The sequence below is a fragment of the Equus caballus genome, chromosome 6, assembly GCF_041296265.1.
Source record: "Equus caballus isolate H_3958 breed thoroughbred chromosome 6, TB-T2T, whole genome shotgun sequence".
Taxonomy (NCBI): Eukaryota; Metazoa; Chordata; class Mammalia; order Perissodactyla; family Equidae; genus Equus; species Equus caballus.
Window position 1 is genome coordinate 93,390,260 of NC_091689.1, and position 25,206 is coordinate 93,415,465.

General features: G+C 39.3%; 1 protein-coding gene across 2 annotated transcripts in view; it reads left to right on the plus strand.

The window, feature by feature from the left end:
- XPOT (exportin for tRNA) overlaps nucleotides 1-24,244 on the plus strand; it is a 36,609-nt gene extending 12,365 nt beyond the window's left edge. For both annotated transcript variants that reach the window (XM_023643928.2, XM_023643929.2), the window contains 19 exons: nucleotides 441-625; nucleotides 726-894; nucleotides 2,085-2,321; nucleotides 3,771-3,809; nucleotides 3,940-4,002; nucleotides 4,978-5,102; nucleotides 5,468-5,612; nucleotides 5,770-5,889; nucleotides 6,251-6,345; nucleotides 6,895-6,964; nucleotides 8,973-9,211; nucleotides 10,121-10,406; nucleotides 11,926-12,115; nucleotides 12,662-12,778; nucleotides 13,191-13,306; nucleotides 13,998-14,045; nucleotides 19,009-19,080; nucleotides 21,168-21,224; nucleotides 23,633-24,244. In XM_023643928.2, coding sequence (XP_023499696.1) covers nucleotides 441-625; nucleotides 726-894; nucleotides 2,085-2,321; nucleotides 3,771-3,809; nucleotides 3,940-4,002; nucleotides 4,978-5,102; nucleotides 5,468-5,612; nucleotides 5,770-5,889; nucleotides 6,251-6,345; nucleotides 6,895-6,964; nucleotides 8,973-9,211; nucleotides 10,121-10,406; nucleotides 11,926-12,115; nucleotides 12,662-12,778; nucleotides 13,191-13,306; nucleotides 13,998-14,045; nucleotides 19,009-19,080; nucleotides 21,168-21,224; nucleotides 23,633-23,659 — 2,400 coding nt within the window. In that variant the 3' untranslated portion in view covers nucleotides 23,660-24,244. The remainder of the gene's footprint in view (nucleotides 1-440; nucleotides 626-725; nucleotides 895-2,084; nucleotides 2,322-3,770; nucleotides 3,810-3,939; nucleotides 4,003-4,977; nucleotides 5,103-5,467; nucleotides 5,613-5,769; nucleotides 5,890-6,250; nucleotides 6,346-6,894; nucleotides 6,965-8,972; nucleotides 9,212-10,120; nucleotides 10,407-11,925; nucleotides 12,116-12,661; nucleotides 12,779-13,190; nucleotides 13,307-13,997; nucleotides 14,046-19,008; nucleotides 19,081-21,167; nucleotides 21,225-23,632) is intronic.
- The last annotated feature ends 962 nt before the right edge of the window (nucleotides 24,245-25,206 follow it).

Consider the following 25,206-nt stretch of genomic DNA (forward strand, 5'->3'; position numbering starts at 1 on the left):
ATTACCCGATACGACTTTCTCCTTATTCTTAAAGAACATAATAGAAATAGCTGAATTCAAATATATAATAATTTAAGGTCATTGTATGTCAAACATGTAGAATTTTAAAGGATATCCTGCATTTAAGTTATTGTCATTTTCTTAAGTAGCTTATCATGTTTGCATAATATCGAGAAGAAACTTTCTGAGCAATGCTTATTTATAGTCTGTGGTTTAATAAGAAATTAGGTCTGGCACTGAGGAGTAGACTAGAATGAGCAAATAGAAAGGACACAGGATATGATCTCAGCTGATAAATGGGGCGATGTGGCAGGGAGTGTGCTAAGGAGTCTGGAAGCTCAGTGGTGAGGCCCTGTCTGTGTGCGGCTCCTCGGATGGTAAACGTTGTTTCCCAAGGTGATCCAGTTGACTGCGTTTAAGGTGTTTGTTTTGTTTTTCAGGAGGCTCGTAGGAATACGCTAATAAAAGATACCATGAGGGAACAGTGCATTCCAAACTTGGTGGAATCATGGTACCAAATCCTACAGAATTATCAGTATACTAATTCAGAAGTGACGTGTCAGTGCCTTGAAGTAGTTGGGGCTTATGTCTCCTGGATAGACTTATCCCTCATAGCCAATGATAGGTGGGTATACCTAGGTTTTTAAACTAGAAACCTGCAAACTACAGTACGTAAAACTCGTGAATTTGAAAATGTTCTAACAATATTATCCCCCCATTGCCAGGTTTATAAATATGCTGCTAGGTCATATGTCAATAGAAGTTCTGCGGGAAGAAGCATGTGACTGTTTATTTGAAATTGTAAATAAAGGAATGGATCCTGTTGATAAAATGAAACTGGTAGAGTCTTTGTGTCAAGTATTACAGTCTGCTGGGTTTTTCAGCATTGACCAGGTCAGTAAATTTATGTAAAAGTTTTGAAGATAGAACAAACTAGGATAGATAGTAATTAATTTTTTTCTTTTTTTTTCCTTTTTTAATGTTGGCAACTCTCCTTTAGATTATAATAATGAAACATTGTGTCCAGAAAGCCATAATGTTATCTGTAGCATTTGCCAGGGGCAACAGATGACACCGGTTCTTAAACTTGCAGATGTGGGGTGGTGCCTGCAAGTGTGCATTTCTGTCAAACTCCCAGGTGATGCTGAAACTGCTGGTCCGTGGAGCATGCTTCAAGCAGCGAGGGACTGTGCTGTGTACCTGATTGTGCATTTTGAGCAAAATTAGACTCAGTAATTACGAATATTCTCATCATGCTTTCGGATCTTTATTCATTTGAGCTGTGAGAGTTTAGGCCTGACAGACCGAGGGCTCTAAGTGTGGTGAATTAGTAGTCTAGGAGCGGACTGTGTAGGTTCGTATTTTGATTTTACCTGTGACGGCGATCAGGAATTACTGAGAAATCTTCGGACGGCTGCTATGTCAGTAATACGGCCCTCCTGTTTTCCTGGCTCACAGATGAATGGTAGCGTTTTCTTACCTTGCTAATAATTGTCTTATTTAGTCCCTGGTGAAAAACCTAAAATGGTGAAGGTGAACTCTCTTTCCTTTTCCTCTCCCTTATGAAGGAGAACATCATAAGGATAATTAATGAAAATAATCTGAGTTTGTGTTCTGGCTCTGATGCTGGTATGATCATAGGCAGGTAATCGTAATAGCAGTCCCATCTCTTTGCAGCATAGTTCAGGCTCAAGTTAAATAGTGTCAGAAAGGACTGTTGTAAATTCTTACATATTCCGTAAGATGACAGCATTAACTTTATTAGACATATTTACTAAATTGAACAGTTTTGAGAGAAAGTTCTGAAACCACAGATCTCTTTTTTTAAAGCTTTTATAAAGCTGGCAATGACTCCAGGACTGTAATCATTAGAAATAGGTGTTTAAAGAATACTAGTGCATAATAATAGTAGAAGAATTCAAATTCTAAAAATCCCCCAGTCAAAATGGTAGAGTTGTTAAACGTCTGCTGTGAGTGTGAAATTGAATCCTGTAATTGTCACTTGATTCACACTGGAGTGTAGAGTTGTCCCTCTTACTCTCAGGGGGTGGTTTTCACCCGAGGTCTGTCTGGATTGTTTACAGGAAGAAGATGTTGACTTCCTGGCCAGATTTTCTAAGCTGGTAAATGGAATGGGACAGTCATTGATAGTCAGCTGGACTAAGTTAATTAAGAATGGTGACATCAAGAATGCTCAAGAGGCGCTGCAAGCTATCGAAACAAAAGTGGCACTAATGTTGCAGCTCTTAATTCATGAGGATGATGACATCTCTTCCAACATTATTGGATTTTGTTATGATTATCTCCATATTTTGAAACAGGTAAATCCTTGTTTTAACCTTTTCATCTGGTAGATAATATAGAAGAGCCATAGAAAATTGGAAAATACAGGAAAATGAAAATAAGACAATACCCCTGTGATTTACTACCTAACAATATTTACTGTTAAATATTACTATATTTCCATCTTTTTTTTTTTTTCTTTAAACTTCTTAGCCAGAAAACAGCAATGGCCAGGTTCTAAAATTCACTAGACTAACAAGCTTCAGAATTAGTCATAGGTTTAGGTTATGTTTTCATTTTGAATCTGTGTTTATTTGTAAATACAATAGAAATTTGTTAAACATGGTTCATTATTTTAGTTACGTATTCATCATTTCTTATAAACAACTTTTGTGGGGTTTTTTTGGGGTTTTTTTAAGATTGTGTTTTTTTCCTTTTTCTCCCCAAAGCCCCCTGGTACATAGTTGTATATTCTTCGTTGTGGGTTCTTCTAGTTGTGGCATGTGGGACGCTGCCTCAGCATAGTTTGATGAGGAGTGCCATGTCCGCGCCTGGGATTCGAACCAACGAAACACTGGGCCGCCTGCAGCAGAGCGCACAAACTTAACCACTCAGCCATGGGGCCAGCCCCTAAAAACAACTTTTTACACTTAAAAATGTCTCCCTAGACTGTTGCTTTCAATAAGAACTTAAAATGTAGATGGTATTAATCTCCTTATTATGGCAGGTAGTCTTGTTTTTTTTGGCCCTGAGCTAACATCTCTTGCCAATCTTCCTCTTTTGGTATGTGGGTCACTGCCACAGCATGGCCACTGACAGATGAGTAATGTAGGTCTGTGCCTCCGAACCAAACCCAGGCCGCCAAAGCAGGGTGTGCTGAACTTAACCACTAGGCCACCAGGGCTGGCCCAGCATGTAGCCTTTTAAAGAATCAGTAGCTTCTCATTATGACGTTAGATGAAAGAGCCATTCCTATTTTCTTTACATTGGATTAGCTGAATCAAGGCAAACTTAAAATAGTTTTTTTCCAAACTGAGTTTAGCTTCTCTTCTATTGTTATAACACACGTCTGCATGCATACTCTAAGAAATTTTAGGCACTGCGGAAAGGTATGAAAAACTTAAAGTCACCATTGTTACTCCCACTCTTTATTATCTCAGTGGATTTCTAGGCTTGTTTTGCCTTGTTTAAAAACAAGGGGAAATCATACTTCACTGTCCCATAACCTGCATCTCTGCTGAATACATAATAAGTATCTTTAAAAATCACATTTGTCTACATGTCTTTGCCTGCATGTCAAGTTATTTACCAGAAGCAGAGTTGCTGGGTCTTAGGTTAGGTACATTGTAAGTCCCTAAAGGGGCTGCCAGCGTGCACTCCAGAAGGTTGTGTGCATGTCTTAGAAGGTCTTAACTGATCAGAAAAATGTTCTGATAAGCAAGTATATCTTTAGGAAGCCTAATAAGCTATTGCTTCCTTTTCAACAGCTCACCGTGCTCTCGGATCAGCAGAAGGCTAATGTAGAGGTAATGGACTTCTTGCTTCTTTCAAACCAGTGACAGAATCTCTGTCACAATCTGCACTGAAATATAGCTTAATTTCAAAGGATATCGAATTAAAGGAGACTGAGGAAAGATATTTTTTTCTTAATTTTAGGCAATCATGCTGGCCGTTATGAAAAAATTGACTTATGATGAAGAATATAACTTTGAAAACGAGGTAAGAATTTCACGTAGAGGAGAAATCAGTTTTAATTTTACTGTTTATTTACATCAAATTAATATTTCAAGTTTTGGTTATTTTAGGGTCCTTTGAAACAAGAGGTATTTCAAAAATTAGTCTTGTATGTATTGACCTCGACCTTAGGTGAAATTAATGGAAGCCTGATAATTCTTCATTTTTCGTATTTTGTCCCTTTTTAAAAAACAACCCTTTTGAAAACACTTTGTAGCATTGAACTGTGTGAAATATTTACAATGTTGTTGGTGATTATATCTCCCTCTGTATTTGGTATGAGTGCTGAGTTGAGGCTGGTCGGTGGACCTCAGATCCTGTGTCTGTTGGGAGAGTGGGAATGAGGCACTTACCTGTCTGGACTTGTTCTGGTTGAAGTCTTGTCCAGGGTTGCCAGTCACTCAGCTTCCCATCCAACACAAGGGTCATCAGGTGCTTTCTAGCAACTCAATCATGGCGTGTACTGTTTGGCTGTGTGCTGCAGTGTTCTATTCCCACCTCAGGCATTCAAAACTTTTGGACTGTAAAAGGATAATGGTGATAACGAACACATAGCACCTTACAAAGTGCCAGACTCATTACAAATAACATCTTCGATCATATGATATTACTGTTTTTACAGTGGACACTGGGATACAGGGAGTATAAATAAGGTGCCAAAGGTCTGACAAAGCCCGCTGGGAACCCCGTGTAGCTCTAGACTCTTGTCCGTGATCTCCTCCTTGTGCTGTTTCTGGCTTTAGGCTTTCGGGGTCTAGGGCTGTCTTCAGGAAGACATATTGTTAGCAGGAGGGGAAAGGCTACTAAGCATAGTAAGTTTTCCTATATAAATAAATACCGAGGCAAAAATAAATGTGTGCATTAAGTGTGTAAGTGCAGAAAACTAATGAGAACTTATTATTTACATTAATTTTAAGGTCTTTTAAGTTTTTAAAATGAGAATTTTAAAACACTTCTTAGGGTGAAGATGAAGCCATGTTTGTAGAGTATAGAAAACAGCTGAAGTTGCTGTTGGACAGGCTCGCTCAAGTTTCCCCAGAGTTACTGCTGGCCTCTGTGCGCAGAGTGTTCAGTTCTACACTGCAGTAAGTTTGTTACTGTTCTGTAACAAATCGCCTCTCCTTTCCTCCCTGATGGTGGTCTGCAATAGGTGATTCACATAACTTATTAATCTGGGTTACTCATTAAGATCTTATATACGTGTCTGAAACAATGCGTTTATATTGTCTCTGATTCATCATGATCCTTGGGGGAAACACTCGTCTTTGGAACATAAACAATAAAATGGATTACATCATTGTGATGTAAATTATGTTGCCTGGCAAAATTAACAATTGCTGTGACTTTTTAATAATTAAAGAGGTTTTTGTTGGTGTCTTTTTATCCTCTGCATCACTAGTTGTATGGAAAGTTTATGTTCAGATCTCACTGACGTATTATGCCTTGGTAGGAATTGGCAGACTACACGGTTTATGGAAGTGGAAGTAGCAATAAGATTGCTGTATATGTTGGCAGAAGCTCTTCCAGTATCTCATGGTGCTCACTTCTCAGGTGATGTTTCAAAAGCTAGTGCTTTGCAGGATATGATGCGAACTGTAAGTATACTGAAGATAATTTATTTTGAATATAACTCTGTTTTCACTATAAGCTAATGGGAGTTCCTTAATTGTTATACCTTAGCATCTGTTAATACTGGGGCATTTTGATTTTGCAATAAATAAGGATAGATTTCTTCATTTTTTCCTGCTCCAGTTGGTAACATCAGGAGTTAGTTCCTATCAGCATACATCTGTGACATTGGAGTTCTTCGAAACTGTTGTTAGATATGAAAAGTTCTTCACAGTTGAACCTCAGCACATTCCATGTGTACTAGTAAGTATTCATTGTCCTCTCAGTTTTATTGTTTTCCATGTATTTCAGCTAATAAGCAGATGGTATTCTATCTTCTTTTATAACCTTTTCCAGAACTAAAAGCTCTCAAAAACTCCTGAACACACTGAAACTAACCCTAGCTCCATTTCTTTAAAACGGACGGTTTCTGTGTAATCAGGCATCTGAACAAGTCTTCAGGCCTCGGGGCTTATTTGTGTGTAGTGGAGGAATGCTACAGATTCCTGGTTCCTGCCTTCCTGGAGCTGGGAAGTGCAATTTGATGTGAACGAAATACATCAAGACAATAGCGAGGAAGCCTTAGGGAAGTGCAGAAGGACTAAGGGCGCCTCTCTTTCCGCAGATGGCTTTCCTAGATCACAGGGGTCTGCGGCATGCTAGCGCAAAAGTGCGGAGCAGAACTGCTTACCTCTTCTCTAGATTTGTCAAATCTCTCAAGTAAGTACAAAATTTCAGCTATTAGGTTTCATTCTCATTTTTAAAATTATTGAATAAGACATAAATTATTTTCTAAGGCGCTTTTTTATCAGGGGTTCTTTTCTGTATCATGATGTTATGACTTCTTTTCCTTCTCATTAGCCAGGTACTTGGTTCCTCAATAAAAAGTGATCTGTTTGCGTACCCTTATATGGAACACCTCTCATCACTAATGACATTAGTTACTTAACCAGCACTTTTATCGCCAAGAGTCACTGGATGCCTTCTTTGAAATTCTGAAGAATATATTCCTTGGAAATACATTTTTAACCTAATCTGTTTTGTACCATATTGTTCTTTACTAGTACCATTTTTCAGTATGAAAGGTGCTTATTCTTAGGCTTATAAGGTTGTAATTTATAAACATCATAGCTAGTCTCAATCATTACATGTGATTAGCTTAGAACTGAACTTTTTTTAGTTCTGCCTTAAAGGGGAGTTTGGTATTTGAGCAATTTTTCAAGCACTATTATGTAAGTAATTGTGATTTTCCCTTTTGCCTTTATTCAGTAAACAAATGAATCCATTCATTGAGGATATTCTGAATAGAATACAAGATTTATTAGAGCTTTCTCCGCCTGTGAGTATCTGTTCTTCCAAGTTACAGGTTTTCCCCAGATACCGAGGCTGCACATGCCTTTAGCCTTCAGAGTTAATGCCTTTGGGGACTTTTTTTTTTTTTTAATGAAGGGAGTGGGTGTGCAAGGGTTACCAGAACTCTGTTGAGATATAATAAGAAGCAAAACCTAGTAGTAGAAATAGAAAAGGGTCAAGAGTTGATGGATAAATCTGGCAGTGTCAGATATGATCTGCTCTCCATACTCTTAAATGTTGGTGAAGCATCTCCTGGAGAAGGAGAAATGCAAGTTCTAAATTATTCTTGGTTTCGTCCTATGATCATACTAGCCATTCTCAGTGACTGCTACTGTTAGACTGAAGTGTTTCTGTGTATCTTCAGGCTTGGGGTAAAAAAAAATTTATGTTGGTTGATCTGAATGTTTTGGTATTCATTTCACTAGAAAGATTTAAGTTGAGAATTTTATAAGCACGTTTTGACTGACATGTTTTTGTGTAAAGCAAAATACTGACATTGACTAATTTTTTTTCATTTTGATAAGTTATTACTAGAGCTGCCACTTGAAAAGTGTGTGTTAAACATGAAATAATACTTTGTCATTCTTTTAAGTAAATGTCAGTAATTAGAGTGCAAAGGTTATATAATTGCACTGCATGAAAGGTTACTAGTGAAATATATGGTTGAATTATTTTTGCCTACATACTCTAGAAACCTACATTAATAAGTATTTCACCTGGTTCTGCTAGTTTTCCTTGGCAGTTCACACTGATCCAAGACTTAGGCATTTAAGAAGCCATATTTAGCCTTTTAATCTTAGTGATATTGGAAATTTTTCGTGTTTCTCATACAGTACATATAAGCAAGGACTTTTACCGAACCTGTAATCTTTTTTAGTGATGAAAAGATTGGATCACATTGCTTTTACTGAATGTTGACTGCTCAGTAGGGTCATGAGTACCCATTTTTTGAGTAGCTGCTTTATCTTTGTGTCTCAACCCCTAGGGCAGAGATTAGTCCTAGTGGTATTTGATAAATGCTTTAGTTACCTCTAAATAGGGACGTTTCTCTTCTAAGAGACGAGGAATTCTTTTATAATAAAACCGCCATAAAATTTAGCTGTTTTAAGACTAGGTTTTTCTTAACAGGGAGCGTTAGTGTTGGACCTAGAGGGGCCTTTGATATTTTCCCCCTCCTCTTGGCCTCTCTGACTGCATAAATGTAAAAAATGGCAAAACTCATTAATAAAAATTAACCGGTATGTGGGACGTTTGCTCGTGCTTGAATGAGATCTGTTTTCATTTGAAGTCTTATTTTCAAATGTTCTAAAGTAACACGTGTGTGTGTGTATTTATTGTGTGGTTTTGTTGTTATCCAACTCTTAAACACACTTTAAAATATTAACTATGTGGCCTTTGTACTAACACTCAAAGCACATTTGTACACCTCATTTTTGCCTTGTAATCTTACAAATAAGAATTTTATGAAAGAAAACAAGTCAGAAGGTTCACTAATAATTGTCTTATGTGACCATTTGCAAAGTTTTGTCAGGGGTAGCATTAGACCTGTGATCTTTTGACCTCTAATTCAGTTTTCTTTCCATTGTATGGTCCTGGGAGAAATTTTATTTATTTATTTGTGAGGAAGATTGACCCTGAGCTTACATCTGTTGCCAATCCTCCTCTTTTTGCTTGAGGAAGATTGTCGCTGAGCTAACCTCTGTGCCCATCTTCCTCTGCTTTATGGGGGACGCCGCCACAGCGTGGCTTCACCAGTGGTGATGGGTCTGCACCCGGGATCTGAACCTGTGAAACCCGGGCTGCCAAGCAAAGCATGTGAACCCAAACCACTATGCCACTGGGCTGGCCCTGGAGAAAATTTGTTTTTATAAGTACTCGGCCTACTTAATGTGTTGATGTGACAGATTACATCTCCTGTCCCTCTTGCACTGACTCTGCTTAAATGAGAGGAACTGAACAAAGAAAAACTTCAATAAGACTGAATTTCCTTTTAGGAGAATGGTTACCAGTCTCTGCTGAGCAGCGATGATCAGCTCTTTATTTATGAGACAGCTGGAGTGCTGATTGTTAACAGTGAGTACCCAGCAGAGCGGAAGCAAGCGTTAATGAGGAATCTGTTGACTCCACTCATGGAGAAGTTTAAAATTCTGTTAGAAAAACTGATGCTGGCACAAGATGAAGAAAGACAGGCGTCTCTGGCTGACTGTCTCAATCATGCTGTTGGATTTGCCAGGTGAGTGTGATTGCAGCTAAAACTGTAAGGTGATCGTCTCTACACACACACAACCATTTACTTGGATCTCTTAGAATTGGGCACACATATCCATGTTTACGAAACTGGATTGTCCAGAGAATTATCTAAACATTCCTTTTCTAAATTCAGTGAATTAGAATATTTCGCTGAAGAAGGGAATAGATCACATAACATTTGGCATTTCTGGATTGACAGCTATCTAAAGACCTTAACTCCTCTGGCTTCTTTGGTATAAATTGATGGTGTGTTAAGGGGATGAGCTGAAGTGTTGATTTACCAATGACGTGTTAGGACGTCTTGGATCGTCCTGGTACGTCAAAGAGCAGGTCCTGAGGCTTCTTTTTAGCTGTTGCCTTGTGTCCTGAAGACCACCCAAGCTGCTGGTTTTCTCTCCCCATACTTTTTACCGGCAAACAATAACAGCATGAAAGTTATAGCGATTGCTAATTCGAAGCTATATAGAGAAACTGCTTCACAGGAGACTTCAGTGCAAAAGCTAATCCTAGAGGTTGTATAGATAACTTGATTCTGTATTTAAATGGGTAGTTTGCAGATCGTCTAGCACAGCCTAGTCATTGTAAGTAGATTTTTATTCTCTTTTCTACACACTCTATCAGTGGGATTTTAGTAAAACATTAAAGTGGACTCACATTAGAGGAATTGTATTAACTATATCTCATTAATTTAATTTGTGCCCTTTCTGGTAACTGGAAGCAATAATTTACAAATAACCATATTAGCATAAAGATGGATGTAATTGTGATATGGAAAATAAAGAATTGGCTGCTTCGTTTTGTCAGTTTTGTAATTTGTTGTGCATTGTTTTGGATTACTCCATAAAACTTTTAAAGAATAAACTAAAATTACTTACCTGATTGGCTTATATAGTCGAACCAGCAAAGCTTTCAGCAACAAGCAGACTGTGAAACAATGTGGCTGTTCCGAAGTTTATCTGGACTGTTTACAGACATTCCTGCCAGCACTCAGTTGTCCCTTACAAAAGGATGTTCTCAGAAGTGGAGTCCGCACTTTCCTCCATCGCATGATTATCTGCCTAGAGGAAGAAGTTCTTCCCTTCATCCCATCTGCGTCAGAACACATGCTCAAAGACTGCGAAGCAAAAGACCTCCAGGAGCTCATTCCTCTCATCAACCAGATCACAGCCAAATTCAAGGTATCACAGACCTTCAGAGCTCGGAATCTCCCGACCCAAAGATCAGATGTACTTATCTTTAGATATATTTTGTCATTTGCCCATTGGTATTTTTAAAATATGAGTTACCTGAGGGCATGGATCATGTGTATTTCTGTCATCCCCAGAGTCTACAACACTGCCTGACACACAGACGTTTTAATAAAAACAGACCTTACCTATTCTGTGCAGCAGAAGAAAATGCTTAGTCTGGTGCTTTTGCTTTAGAAAAGCAAATAAAGCAGCATTGAGTAGTAAATATCTAAAGAGATAAAAAAAAGGAAAAAAAGGCATCGTAATTTGGGTGCCCAAGCAGGAATTTAAAAGTAATTCAATGTACTCAAGTCAGTTTTATATACAGCAAAATTTAAGCCAAGTATAAGCTGGCTAGTAAACATGGCTAACACTTAGTGCTGTCTATCTTCAAAATCTGTTCTAAGCATGTTCTTATACATTAGTTTATTTGATCCTTGTAACAACCCTTGGAGATAGGTATTATATTTTATAGATGAGGAAATTGAGAGCCAGCCCTGATGGCCTAGTGGTTAAAGTTTGGCACACTCTGCTTCGGTGGCCTGGGTTTGGTTCCTGGCCTAGAACCACCCCAGTCGTCTGTCAGTAGCCATGCTGTGGTGGTGGCTCACATAGAAGAACTAGAAGGACTTAGGACTAGAATGTACAGCTGTGCACTGGGGCTTTGGGGAGGAAAATAAATAAATAAAAAGAGGAAGATTGGCAACTGATGTTAGCTCAGGGCAGATCTTTCCCAGGGGAAAAAAAAGTAGCCAAAAATTCTTCCTTTAAAAAAAAAGAAGGAAATTGAGACACAGAAGAGTTAAGAAATTGGCCCACGGGCATGTAAAGCCTGAGAGCTCAGTCATATAAATTCATTTATAATTTAGCAATAGAATTTATTTCTTGGGAATTTAAATTTGAAAATAATCCATGGTGATATTTGATTGTGAAATATGTCTGACTCGCTATTATTTTAACTTGAATCTTGAACTGTAGGAAATGGGTTCAACTTAACAATCCTGAGGCTGTCAATAATGTTTATGGTATGTAGATTTTGTTTTAACATTGATATTTGCTAACTACATTATGTAAATAGATATTCTAAATATTAGGGAAAGGCTGTATGTAAAACACGGTTTTCTTTATTTTTTTTACTTTTTACTTTTCATTTATTTTTTTTGAGGAAGATTAGCCCTGAGCTAACTACTGCCAATCCTCTTCTTTTTGCTGAGGAAGACTGGCCCTGAGCTAACGTCATGCCCATCTTCCTCTACTTTATACTTGGGATGCCTACCACAGCATGGCTTGCCAAGCGGTGCCATGTCCACACCTGGGATCTGAACCAGCGAACCCCGGGCCACAGAAGGAGAACGTGCGCACTTAACCACTGTGCCACCGGGCCAGCCCCAAAGATATTTTTTCTAAGATTCATATTAATAATTTCCTACTCATTTCCAAAGTGGTGATGGTTGTTTCTTACCTTCAGGTACAGGTATCCCCATTTTTACAGCAAATGTTCATGCCTCTGCTCCGTGCCATTTTTGAAGTGCTGCTGCGACCAGCGGAGGACAACGACCAGTCTGCTGCCCTGGAGAAGCAGATGCTGCGGAGGAGCTACTTTGCCTTCCTGCAGACAGTCACGGGCAGTGGGATGAGCGAAGTCGTAGCAAATCAAGGTCGGGCTGAAGGCGGCGCCCGAGGGGTCTGCTCAGGTCCTTGTCCCGGTTACACATCTGTGTGAGCAAGAGCCACTGAAGGGAACACTGAACGTCTGAAGCGGTCACGTGTTGGCCCCTAGGCTGACAGTTTTTCTTATCAGGGCGGGAGGCACATTCTCACAGGGGATCTTGAAGTTTGTTTGTATTCAGTTCTTTTTCCTGAGGCAGTGTTCTTTCATTGGTCCCTTATAGCATGGCGGCTGCTCGCTACAACTGACCTGACAATTGAGTCTTACTGGCCAATTTGCCATTTTAAATGGAAAATAAATGGGACTGTGTATCTCAACAAAGAAATTTGCTATATAGGAAATCCAGGGGGCAAGATAACAAGAGAATGTGATTTTTCCAAGTTTTATGCTTAGTATTTAGGAGCTGAGTTAATAAAAATTAGGGGGTCTTATCAGCTCTGTAAATGCTTTTGTCTTGTTACTGTGTATGAAGTGAGAGCCTCGGGTTGCCTTCTAGTTCTTTTTGAAATTGAACTCAAGGTTTTTCCCTCTCCAGGTGCAGAGAATGTGGAACGAGTACTGGTGACTGTCATTCAGGGAGCCGTCGAGTATCCAGATCCAATTGCCCAGAAAACCTGCTTTATCATCCTCTCCAAGCTGGTGGAACTCTGGGGTAAGGGGATGGGTTTTAAACTTCATTCCCCAGCCTGTTTGCTAAGACTCTTAGAGATGAAACGGGACCCTGGCCCTCACGTGGACGTAAGCTGGGAGTTGACGTTCCCTAGTAATGAATTAATTGGCTTGTTTTTTTTTTGTTTTAAAGATTTTTTTATTTTTTCCTTTTTCTCCCCAAAGCCCCCCGTACATAGTTGTATATTCTTTGTTGTGGGTCCTTCTAGTTGTGGCATGTGGGACGCTGCCTCAGCGTGGTTTGATGAGCAGTGTCATGTCCGCGCCCAGGATTCGAACCAACGAAACACTGGGCCGCCTGCAGCGGAGCGCGCGAACTTAACCGCTCGGCCACGGGGCCAGCCCCTAATTGGCTTGTTTTTAATACGAGATGAAAATTTGAATTCTCTCGACAGGAGGGGAAGATGGACCGGTGGGATTCGCTGATTTCGTCTATAAGCACATTGTCCCCGCGTGTTTCCTGGCACCTCTAAAACAGACCTTTGACCTGGCAGATGCACAGACAGTATTGGTAAGCACCCAGGAATCTCTGTTTCCCGCGTGTAGATCTCATGTGTTCTAACTCACAATTTCTTCTTTAATGTCAGGCTGACTATGTTAGGTTTCATTGTCTTTTTATTAAATAATTTCAAATTAGGATTCAGTTTTTAAAGGTTGATGTTACTTTCTGGACCTTTTGTGGATTCTTAGTGAATCCTGATGCTAAAGTTGAATGTATAAAATCCAGCTCTTTCAATATTAACAACCAAGACTTTTTGGGACCATGAAAGCGTACATAATATAAACATTCTTTAGAGCTCAATTGAGTTATTAGTTTCCTTTTACTACTTTCATTCTAAAACTTGGGCTTACTGTTTTTTTTCTAACCATTAAGAGTAACTTTCTCTTTCTCCTACAATAGTTTCCCCAAATATCATCTTCCAAACACTGAATGTCAAGCAGCTGCCCTTTACTCTCTTCCCCATGACCTCGTCAAAGCTAGATTTCGTAATTATAATTTACTACTTGAAGACAGCATTTCCTATTTGTCTCTTTTTTTCATTTTCTGCCCAACCCACTTATTCTATCTGCCTAATACCTTTCCTTCCCCCATGCCTTCTTTGGAGGTAAATGTTAAGGAGCCGTGGCTAGGGAAATAAAGAGAAAGATTGGATCAGTAACCGAGAATTGACTTTGTTAAAAATTAAACTTGTTTTTTCCAGGCTCTGTCCGAGTGTGCAGTGACACTGAAGACAATTCATCTCAAACGGGTGAGCTTTGGACTTGGGCCCCAGCGTCTTCTCCTCACGTACATTCGTTATGGTTTTGATTGTGTTTGACTCATCTCGTTCTTGAAAGCTGTAAAAGTTAATTGACTTCAGTTCTGACTTTTTTGGATGTGACAGAGAGGTTGAGTGAAAGTAGCAGTATCCATTATTGTCCTTCAGGTTTTGGGTAACAAGGTTAAAATATGTGTTTGTTTGGGTTTGACAAAGAATGTGAAAAATCTTAACCAGAATTTCACCATCTAGTAGACTCCTCACAGCCAGGTTTCTCCAACTCAGCATTACGAGTAGTTAGAGGACTTCACTACTTTAGAGTGTTCTGTTGTCCTTGTCAGTCTAATAATTTGTATAAATCCTAAGTGATTGGGGGCTAAATCTAGTTGGTATGTTGCTTGCCTTATACAGTGTTTTTTTTTAAGTCAAATTGATTGCCAACATTTAAAAATGAGGTACTTTTTTTTTAAACAAAAATTTATATCTCCAACTTCTCTCAAAGCCAGGATGCCAACACAGGACTGGCATTCCTACAGAGCTGCAGACAGCTCCCCTCACCCCTAAAAAAAGCTTGAGCTCCCGGTCACCACTCTCCATTCAGCCCGCTCCGTCAGTTGAACTTGAGCTTTTGATTCTGATGGGGATTTGAAGCGTTTTCAGTTCAGCCGCATCTTCTCCATGCGTCCTGTGTGCTAGGGGTATGTTTTTTGGGGCTGTGGGCAGAGGGGAGCTCTATAAAGATGAATAAAAAGTCCTCCAATATTTGTAAAGAGCTTAGAATCAGGGGACGCCAGTCATAAGCAACTCGATGGGATGGGTTAAGTAAGTACTTTAATAGAGATCAAATTAATCCATCTGTATTAAATGTAATATTATGAGAGATGAATGAGCAATTTTGCCTATGAGGCCAATCTAAGAAAGCCATTGAGAAAGAGGTCATTTTTTTTTCTTTTTTTTGATAAACCTTAAAACAAATGTAGATTCATCGGACTGACAAAGAGGAGCTGGCCGTGTGGGCAGAGTTGAGCAGGTGTATAAAGACAGGCCAGCTGCCTCCTCGTGGGTTTGGTAGAAGACAGTGGTACCCTGTTTCGGGAAAGTTTGGAGGCAGAAGTCATAGCTGAAAACTGAAGTGGGACTAGGTGTGTTAGATGTGCAAAGCTGGGCAGTCAGTAAGCAGTGGAGTTAGAATTTAGCATAGCTAGACGCGAAAACTGTCGAGAGCAGTTGGGAATATGGGTGTGAAGCAGTTAGGACTAAACGCTGATTTTGGAGGCCTCGCTGTGTAGTTGGTCAAGGTGAAGTGGTAGGAATGAGTGAGACTTTCTGAGACCAGGACAGAAGGAGACTTGGCTACAGCCAGAATCAGGAGAAAGTTAAAAGTAGAATAGAGGTGTGAAAGCTAAGGGAAGAGAGACGAGAGAGGAGATTGGGTGATGTTAGATGCTCGCGAGTCGTGGAGGAGGAGGAAAAACAAGAAACAGGAAGAACAGTATGTATAGTTCAGAAGTATTTGTCTTGTCCTTAGAAGCTCTCATTTAGACATCCACAGAATTTAATCCAACAGAATATTCTGTTTGAAAAAGTTTTGTTTCATTGTTCTGTTTTCTCATTTATTCACTTGACTGACTTCCTCTTGAGGTACAAGTTTACTTTTCCTGATTAAAAAAAACTGTACTCCACTTTTCTTTTTTATTGAGGTCATAATAGTTTATAACATTGTGAAATTTCAGTTGTACATTATTATTTGTCTTTCACCATATATATGTGCCCCTTTACCCTCCATGTTCATGCCCCAATCCTCTTCCCCTCTGGTAACCACTAATCTGTTCTCTTTGTCCATGTGTTAGTTTATCTTCCACATATGAGTGAAATCATACCGTGTTTGTCTTTCTCTGTCTGGCTTATTTCGCTTAACATAATACCCTCAAGGTCCATCCATGTAGTTGCAAATGGGATGATTTTGTCCTTTTTTATGGCTAAGTAGCATTCTATCATGTACATACACACACACACACACACACACACACCCCCACACACACCCACATCTTCTTTATCCATTCGTCAGTCGATGGGCACTTGGGTTGCTTCCACATCCTGGCTATAGTGAATAATGCTGCATTGAACATAGGGGTGCATAAGTCTCTTTGAATTGTTGATTTCAAGTTGTTTGGATAAATACCCGGTCTTGGGTTAGCTGGGTCATATGGTATTTCTATTTTTAACTTTTTGAGAAATCTCCATACTGTTTTCCATAGGGGCTTCACCACTTTGCATTCCCACCAGCAGTGTATGAGGGTTCCCAGTTCTCCACAATGTCTCAAACATTTGTTGTTTTTTTGTCTTGGTAATTATAGCCATTCTAACAGGTATAAGGCAATATCTCATTGTAGTTTTGATTTGCATTTCCCTATTGAATAGTGATGTTGAACATCTTTTCATGAGCCTGTCGGTCATCTGTATATCTTTGGAAAAATGTCTGTTCATTTCCTCTGCCCATTTTTTGACTGGATTTTTCATTTTTTTGTTGTTGAGTTGTATGAGTTCTTTACATATTTTGGAGATTAACGCCTTGTCAGATATATGATTAGCAAATATTTTCTCCCAGTTGGTGGGTCATCTTTTCATTTTGTTCCTGGTTTCCTCTGCCTTGCAGAAGCTCTTTAGTCTGATGAAGTCCCGTTTGTTTATTTTTTCCTTTTGTTTCCTCTGTCCAAATAGACATGTTATTTGAAAAGATCCTTCTAAGACTGATGTCAAAGAGTGTACTGCCTGTATTTTCTTCTAGGAGTTTTATAAGGGTTTCACATCTTAACCCTCAAATCTTTAATCTGTTTTGAGTTAATTTTTGTGTATGGTGAATGATAATGTTCTACTTTCTTTCTTTTGCATGTGGCTGTCTAGTTTTCCCAGCACCATTTATTGAAGACACTATCTTTTCTCCATTGTATGTTCTTGGCTCCTTTGTTGAAGATTAACTGTCCAGAGATCTGTGAATTTCTTTCTGGGCTTTTAGTTCAGTTCCATTGATCTGTGTGCCTATTTTTCTGCCAGTTTTGATTACTGTAGCTTTGTAGTGTATTTTGAAATCAGGGATTATGATACCTCCAGCTTTGTTCTTTTTTCTCAGGATTGCCTTAGCAATTCGGGGTCTTTGGTTGCCCCATATGAATTTTAGGATTCTTTGTTCTGTTTCCGTGAAGAATGTCATTGGGATTCTGATTGGGATTGCATTGAATCTGTAGATTGCTTTAGGTTCTATGGATGTTTTAGCTATGTTTATTCTTCCAATCCATGTGCATGGAATATCATTCCATTTCTTCATGTCATTGATTTCTTTCAATAATGTCTTATAGTTGTCATTATATAAGTCTTTCACCTCCTTGTTAAATTTATTCCTAGATATTTTATTCTTTTTGTTGGGACTGTAAATGGGATTGTATTCTTGAGTTCTCTTTCTGTTAGTTCGTTATTAGTGTATAGAAATGCAACTGATTCTTGTAAGTTGATTTTGTACCCTGCAACTTTGCTCTTGCTGATTGTTGATTATTTCTAATAGATTCCCAATGGATTCTTTAGGGTTTCCTATGTACTCCATTTTTAAGTGCTAACAGTGGGGTTATACAAGATGGTAAGCAGTGTGTGGCAGTTAAGTACAGGGAGACTAACTAAAGAAAGAAGTAGAAAGCATCTGAGAAACAGTGACAAACAATCCCATGTTACCTCCCTCAATGAGCAACAGGTTTCCTTTGAAGGGTCATTAAATTGTGACCTAGATCCCTTGGGTTAGAGAGCAGAAGGTAAAGAGGAAGCATAGAGAAATGCTTTGATTCCAGAGCAGTAAAATTAAACAGGAAATCTAGGTGTTCGGGCACGGAAGTGCACTGAGGAGACACGGAATGATTTCATTTTGATGCCTGTTAACTTTCAGTGGGACCAGGTTGGGGTGATCAACATATTAAAGCCTTTAAGTCAGGTTCAAGTTTGAAAGTGAAATTAGATTTTTTTTCTCCGAAGTATTAGATTTATTACATTTGCCTGAGGCCACCCTCTCAGAAACACACACCTATAAGAAAACCATTTTCAAATTGTATTCTAAGTGCCTTTGTAGCTGCTGAGCAGTGGGAGTTGGGGGTTAGTTTGTGGAATTCTTCTCCTTTCCCTCCACTAAGCTTACCCCAAAAACCCACAGAAAACTATTATGGTTTTTAGCATCTAGAAGTACTAGACGATGCCATGAAGAGCAATGGTTTTAGAAGTCCGGGGACCTGCTTTGTGTACAGATTCTGTCCGCAGCAGACTGTGCAGATCGCCGTGTCTTTCCAGGCTTGGCTTCCTCACCTGGCGGCTAAATTCCTGTCCCTGGTGCGTTGAGCAGGAAGAGGGAGTTGTGCTTTCACTGCTACTGTCTCCTAACCTGTCATCTTGATCTTTCTTGCTGGTACTTTAGTTTCTAAAGATGGTCATTATCCTGGCACGGCCCGAAGGCTTCCCTTCCTGCACCCACAGACACCCTGTAGCCCACCCAGTGGGGGGCCGACCAGGAGCACCTTGCTGTCTCCTTTCAGTGCATGGAAGGCTCTGGCATCGTGACCTTCTGCGTTTAGAAGATTGTTTCATTTTTAGCTCCACTTAAAACTAAGTAATGTTAACACATGATGAATGCTAAGAGCTGTTCTAAAAGCTTTACCTTTCTTAGCTCATCCAGTCCTTGCAGTTATTCCGTTTTTCAGATGAGGGCACTGAGGCTCAGAGAGGTTCAGTAACTTGCCCAAGTTACCAGAAATTTGCCAGAGCCAGGCTTCAAACCAAAGCAGTCTGGCTCCAGAGTCTGTGTTCTTAATCACAATACCGTATTGTATTTAAAGTATGTATAGTTGTTCCAGTTTGTGTTTAAGCATTATTAATGTCAAGGAAGAAAATAATTTAGTTATAATTATCTTTCCATTTTCAGGGCCCAGAATGTGTTCAGTATCTTCAACAAGAATACCTGCCTTCCTTGCAAGTAGCTCCAGAGATAATCCAGGTCAGAGCTGTCCCAGTGTGTTTGCCTCTTCATTTAATTAAAGAAATATGACTATGTGGTTCAGTCTAAATGTGACTGAAGAAAGCCAAACTGTGTTCAACTGGATGTCTTACTACATGTAGCATAGCAAGGATCCAGACTTCAGGGGGACTGTGTAACTGAATGGGAACAAACTGCATTTTTATTTTCATTAACCTTTAACAGAAATTTAATTTCCTACCATCGTGTAGGTGACAAATCACAGTAGTATTTGCATGGCCTGTGAGTTTGTCAACAATAGAAATCACAGATATTTTCATATCACATTTGTTGTTCCAGAGATCTTGAAATATTGTTTATACTCATCAATATTTTGAAATTATGAGTTATTAAGATATGCCACTGGACCTTGTTAACTGTCTTATTATTCTACCACGTATCGGAAGTGTTTTTGATAACCAGAATTCATTATAATTGGTTTTCTTTGTAATCCTATGTAATATAAATGCATTTCAAAAAACATTCTAAAAGCAGTCCAGTAGCCGCCCCCAAGACAGCCAAAGAGGACTGGCACACGAGCCCCTGTTCTGAAGGTCTGTGCCAGGCAGTTCATTTTACATGTGCCAGGCTTAGCAGTACTTAATGTATAAATCTGAAACTATTTTGAGGTAAGTGACTAGAGAGCTATCTTATACTTTTGCACTGTTAAAAAGGTCACTTTTATAATGACATTCAGTTACCCTCTTGGCATATAGTTATCCAGACTTCTTGTCCAATAGCACATAGATCTAATGAGGTATCAAAGTTTTGATTAAAACTAGAGTAAGAATCTCTTGCATAGATTCTAAGAATTGCTTCTTAATCAACAGTGTTTTATGATGCTGTTTTATAAGAGGCATTGAAAAAGTTAAATAAAAAATAGGATAGATCTCACGTAAGAGTAATCATAAAACTCTTTTAGGAGCTGGCCCAGTGGCGTAGTGGTTAAGTTCCCACGCTCTGCTTCCACGGCCCCGGGTTCGCAGGTTCAGATCTGGGGCGCGGACCTGGCATTGCTCGTCAAGCCATGCTGTGGTGGCATCCCACATAAAATGGAGGAAGATTGGCAAGGATGTTAGCTCAGTGACAAGCTTCCTCACGCAAAAAGAGGAAGGTTGGCAACAGATCTTAGCTCAGGGCCAATCCTCACACACAAAAAATAAATTAAAAAAAAAACAGAACTCTTTTTTCTGAATAGCTAATATTCTCCCAGACTTCTAAGTGAAGCAAAATTATTATATTTCTACCTAATAATTTGATTATAAAAGATAAGGATCCCCAGTTTTCCCTTTTTCATATGCCTTCTGACAAAACTTTTGGCAGAGCTGTATTGAAGAGAATGTTCTCTTCTTTTGGTCTGGCTCTGCTTAATTAGCCCTCGTAGTAGGGAGAACAGCCATAGCAATGTAGCTTTTGTCCTGCTCGCCCTGGGGGGCTTTGGGGAGAAGGAAATAAACAGGAAGATTGGCAACAGATGTTAGCTCAGGGTCAATCTTGAAGGAAAAAAAACAGAGAATACAGATCTTCCTCTACTTAGAATGGGGTTACATCTGCATAAACCTGTTGTAAGTTGAAAATAGCGTAAGTGGAAAATGCATTTAATACACCTAACCTATCAAACATCATAGCTTAGCCTAGCCCACCTTCAGTGTGCTGAGCACTCTTACATGAGCCTACAGTTGAGCAAAATCATCTACACAAAGCATTTTATACAATAAAGTGTTGAATGTCTCATGGGTTGACTACTTTACTGAAAGTGAAAACCAGCATGGTGAATGGGCACCAGATGGTCGTTTACCCTGTGATCACCGTGCTGACTTGGGCCTGTGGCTTAAACTGCTGCTGCCCGGCATCCTGAGAGAGTGTCGTCCTGCATTTTACTAGCCTAGAAAAAGATCCCAATTCAAAATTCAAAGTATGGTTTCTACTGAACATGTATCAATTTTGAACCATTGTAAAGTCAAAAAATCGTAAGTCAAACCAAGTAAGTTGGGGGGCATCTGTACTGTGGATTTAAATTATGATAAATTTAATACACATGGATTCACTCTCTTCTCTCTCCTCCCCAGGAATTTTGTCAAGCGCTTCAGCAGCCTGATGCTAAAGTTTTTAAAAACTACTTAAAGGTGGGTATTTGAAAAATTACGTATCTTGATACAGATTAGGTAGTGTTTCAGAGCCAAGAAAGAATACCTATTACAGGATACCGTGTCCTACAGGTATCTGTAGGATACACGTATTACAGGATACCGTAGTTTGACCAGTTCTTACTTATTTGGGGATCGCTTTGCTCTAAATTAACCCACTATAAGAATCTGTAGTTACAGACATTCTACTTCAGTTTCCCATGAGGCCCCTTTCAACTGAGCACCTACAAGGATCATAGAGAGTCAGATTGGCACACCGCATGTGCGTCTGAGCACATACTGGTGTGGAATGCCCATTTTCTTCTACAGTTTTGTGATATAATGAAATAGGAACTAGAGGATTGGGGCAACAGCTGATGTTTAAGAACAGTTGCCCATGTTGAGTTGAAAGGAAGGAGCTAAAAATGTAAAGACAGAAGGATAACTTCCTTGGCCGTATCCCACCTTAAAGCTTTGGAATTGTAAAACAGACAAAAAGTAGAATCCTCAGATTTGGCCATCAAGGCTGTTTTTACATTCATAAAAATCAGTGAATTTAAAAAAACCCTCCGAGTTGGCAAGAAGTACCAAATGTTTATTTGATATTCATATTTACACTGAAATCGGAGACAGCACTCCTTGCCCTCACCTGGGTAGCCAGTCATCCAACACGCCCTGACTGCCTTTGATGGACCAGGTCCTGTGCCACCTGCTGCACATAACAGCAGGAGGGGCTTCCCTGTCCACAAAGAGCTTGTGTTCTGGAAATGAAATTACAGTGTGACAGGACGAGGAACTGTTCTTTATTTTCACTTTATTACATTTGTTCAACAAATTTGAGGGCAAAGCACTGTGCTGAATTTCTTAGCAGCAGGTGACTTAACGAATGGCTACCTGGTTCTTTTGCCCAAAGCATTCAGTAGAAGTCATAAGTTCAGGGGCTTTGCTGAGTGACTAAGTGTGCCATCGTTTGACTTGGGTTCTACCATCTTCCCGTGTCAGTTTTTTCCCCAAGTAGTAGTTTATCAGCTTAAACTGTGAGAAGAATATTGTGTTACCCTTTATCATTGGGAACTCTCCCCACTCGTGTTCCCCCATAAAAGCTAAGTGCCTGTGGAGGTGCCGTCTGTTCCATAACTGACCAATCAAATGGATTAAAGGACTCAAAAAATTGTAACTCTCTGTTAGAGCTATCTGTAAAGGCAGATCTGGTACATTGTAGCAGGCTTGGGCTCCACACATGAGTTCATCCGAACAGCGTTTATTAAAAAGTCTTCCTTCCCAGCCCAGCTCGTCTCCAGTGATAGCGTTATTCTTCTAGTTGGAAAAAATGAAGTTCCTTCTTCTGTGCCCCGCTCTTCCTACCTATTGATCCTTAGATGCTGCTGATTCTCTCCTCCCTCTCTCTCCCTTTCTGTCTCTCCTGCCGTTTCTTTGCTGTAGCCTTATGTTGTCTCACTTTGTTCCCACTTCCCTGGTTCTGTCTAAGCTGATGTGTTGGAAAACATCCACTTCTCTGAAATTCATTCCCCTTCCTCATAATCTTCATAAACCTACTGTTGACTCAAAACGAGTTTGTGTTTCTTAGTTTGGCCTTCAGGGTTTTTTGTCATATCCTCATCTCAGACTGCCTTCCTGGTTTCTCTTGCAGGAATTGTCATTGCTATTTTGGGTGTTCTTCAAAAATTTTGCCTTATTAGCAACTCTCCTCCTTTATCAATTCTACCCATTTTTCTACACTTACCTCGAGCATGGACAGCCTCCTTGTAAGGCTTTCCTTTGCTCATATGTGATCGTTCTTTTCTCTCCACTTAGTCACAGATTAACAAAGTGTCCAGCCTCTGGGAGCTAGGGCTATGATGATGAATACAGCCTTGTCCTTGTGCGTGCTGCCACCGCGTACTCTTCCTAGTGCTCACTTCACACGTACCCAAGTGTGGAATTGGGCTGGTGCCCGGCACAGCCACCGGCCTACTCGTTCATAGTCTCAAATGTTGCATTGGAAGTATTTTTTTATAATCAAATAAATAGTAAATTCCTTAAGGGAGAACAACTGCTATGTTTAGCTTTGACTCGTTTGTTTCCTCCTCAAAATTTAGTTTCCCAGCATTAACTTTGACAGTAGTGCCGGTCAGCAAAAAGGTGTCAAGAGCATGTCTTCCTCTGACCACTCGAATCCCATAGTATTGGAGGTAATACCATATTTTCACTAGTTTCCCAACTGAGTAATCAAATTGTCCAGAAGAGAAAGTTCTTAATTGGTATTTTGTATGAGTTTATGAAGTATGTTTTGGATACCTGTTTTATTTTCCAAAGAGTGACTGGCACTCAGTAACTCGGCGCCGTTCTTAGGTGAAAGGTGGGATCTTCTGACGTCAGTGCTAATGGTGCTCACACTTCATTTACAGGTCTTCTTCCAGAGAGCAAAGCCCTGAGGACTGGATCTCCGGTGCCTACTTCATGATCAGGACTTCCAGTTAATCATTTATACGGAAGCAATTTTTGTGTGCCATTCACACTGGTCTTTTTAACATTGCTTTGAGCTTATTGCAGTATATGTATTGGGATTTTGCTGTACAATGGATGTAATTTTCCCTAAATACAGGTATGTGACAACAAGAGAAGTTGCTTATATGCAGTTCAAATTGTTCTATGTTAAAAATGCTGTTAAAAGATACAGCAGAGTTATCCTAGTACCTTTACCCCTTTACTTGAAACTTTAAGTCCTTTATAAAGACCATAGCAAGAAAACAGTGTACCTTTTTTTAAATTGCTGAATATAAAATGTTTGGAAATTTTAATTTTCTTTTATGTGTACATACTCATAAAGTATGGAGGGAATACAGCAAATCAAAACTAATTTTTTGTAGATAGCCATTACATTACTTTAAACTGTTACAACGCCAGTGTGTATTCTACGAAAGAGACTGGTTTCATAAATTAACTGATTTAAGAGTAGGTGCCGGTGTTAAACATTTTTTATAAAAAATAAATAAATTTTACGTAGTGAAATCTACAAAGTCTGTTTTGGAATTATTATAAATACTTTAGCCTTATTCTCTCATCTTCTCTCTTCCTGATTTCCCATTTAAAGGATTGCGCATACAAGCATATGGATGATGTATTTGATTATGCTCCTAAAAGGTGATATGCACCTTAGTTCTGTTAAATAGAATCTTTTCAAATGTACTAGAAGAAGCCTGTGCGAATCTGTCGATAGAATAGTAAAAACTGAATTCTTTTCCTAACTCTTCGAAGATTTAGTTAGGGCACAAGGTATCTATATGTTAATGATGCTTGTAAGAAGTACCTTCCCCTGACTTCCCCCATTTTTATTCATGACTATGTAAGAAAGCAAGAGGAAAAATAATCGTATCAGTAATAGTATTGGGAAATTTAAAAAGGAAGGACAAAACTGAGCAGCAGAATTACCGCAGTCATTTAAGTTTAAATTCTAAAAGCCCAAGGAAGACTATAGGGGAGGGTGGGTATTGTTTAACCTTTGGCCCCTGTGGTCCCTAGGGGCTTCACAGGTGGGCTTTAGCGGTCTATAAACTCCCTGAATTGTATTCTAAATTGTGCACATAAATCTTTTCCTGGGGTTAATTCTAAAAGAGATTTTAAACATTTTTCCTTACATCACAGAATAAAGGTACATACTAAACTAAGTTGACAGGTAATTGTAAAAATAGGTCAGTGGAATGTATATTATACTTTAATAGGAACGTTTTTAAAAACAGGTAAGTGAAAGCTGAGTTTCTCTAAGTTCCCCTGTACTGTGGAAGAGCTAAATTGCTTCTATTGCCATGCACTAATTGTTCCGAGTTACTGATGAATTGCACAGCATAGTGGTGAAGGGCTTAGACAGGCTTTGGATCCAGATTAAGTAGGTTTAAATAACAGTTCTGCCAGTAACTGGCTTTAGAACCTTAAGCAAGTTAAATAACTCCTCCCTGCCCCAGTTTTCCCATCTGTAAAATGT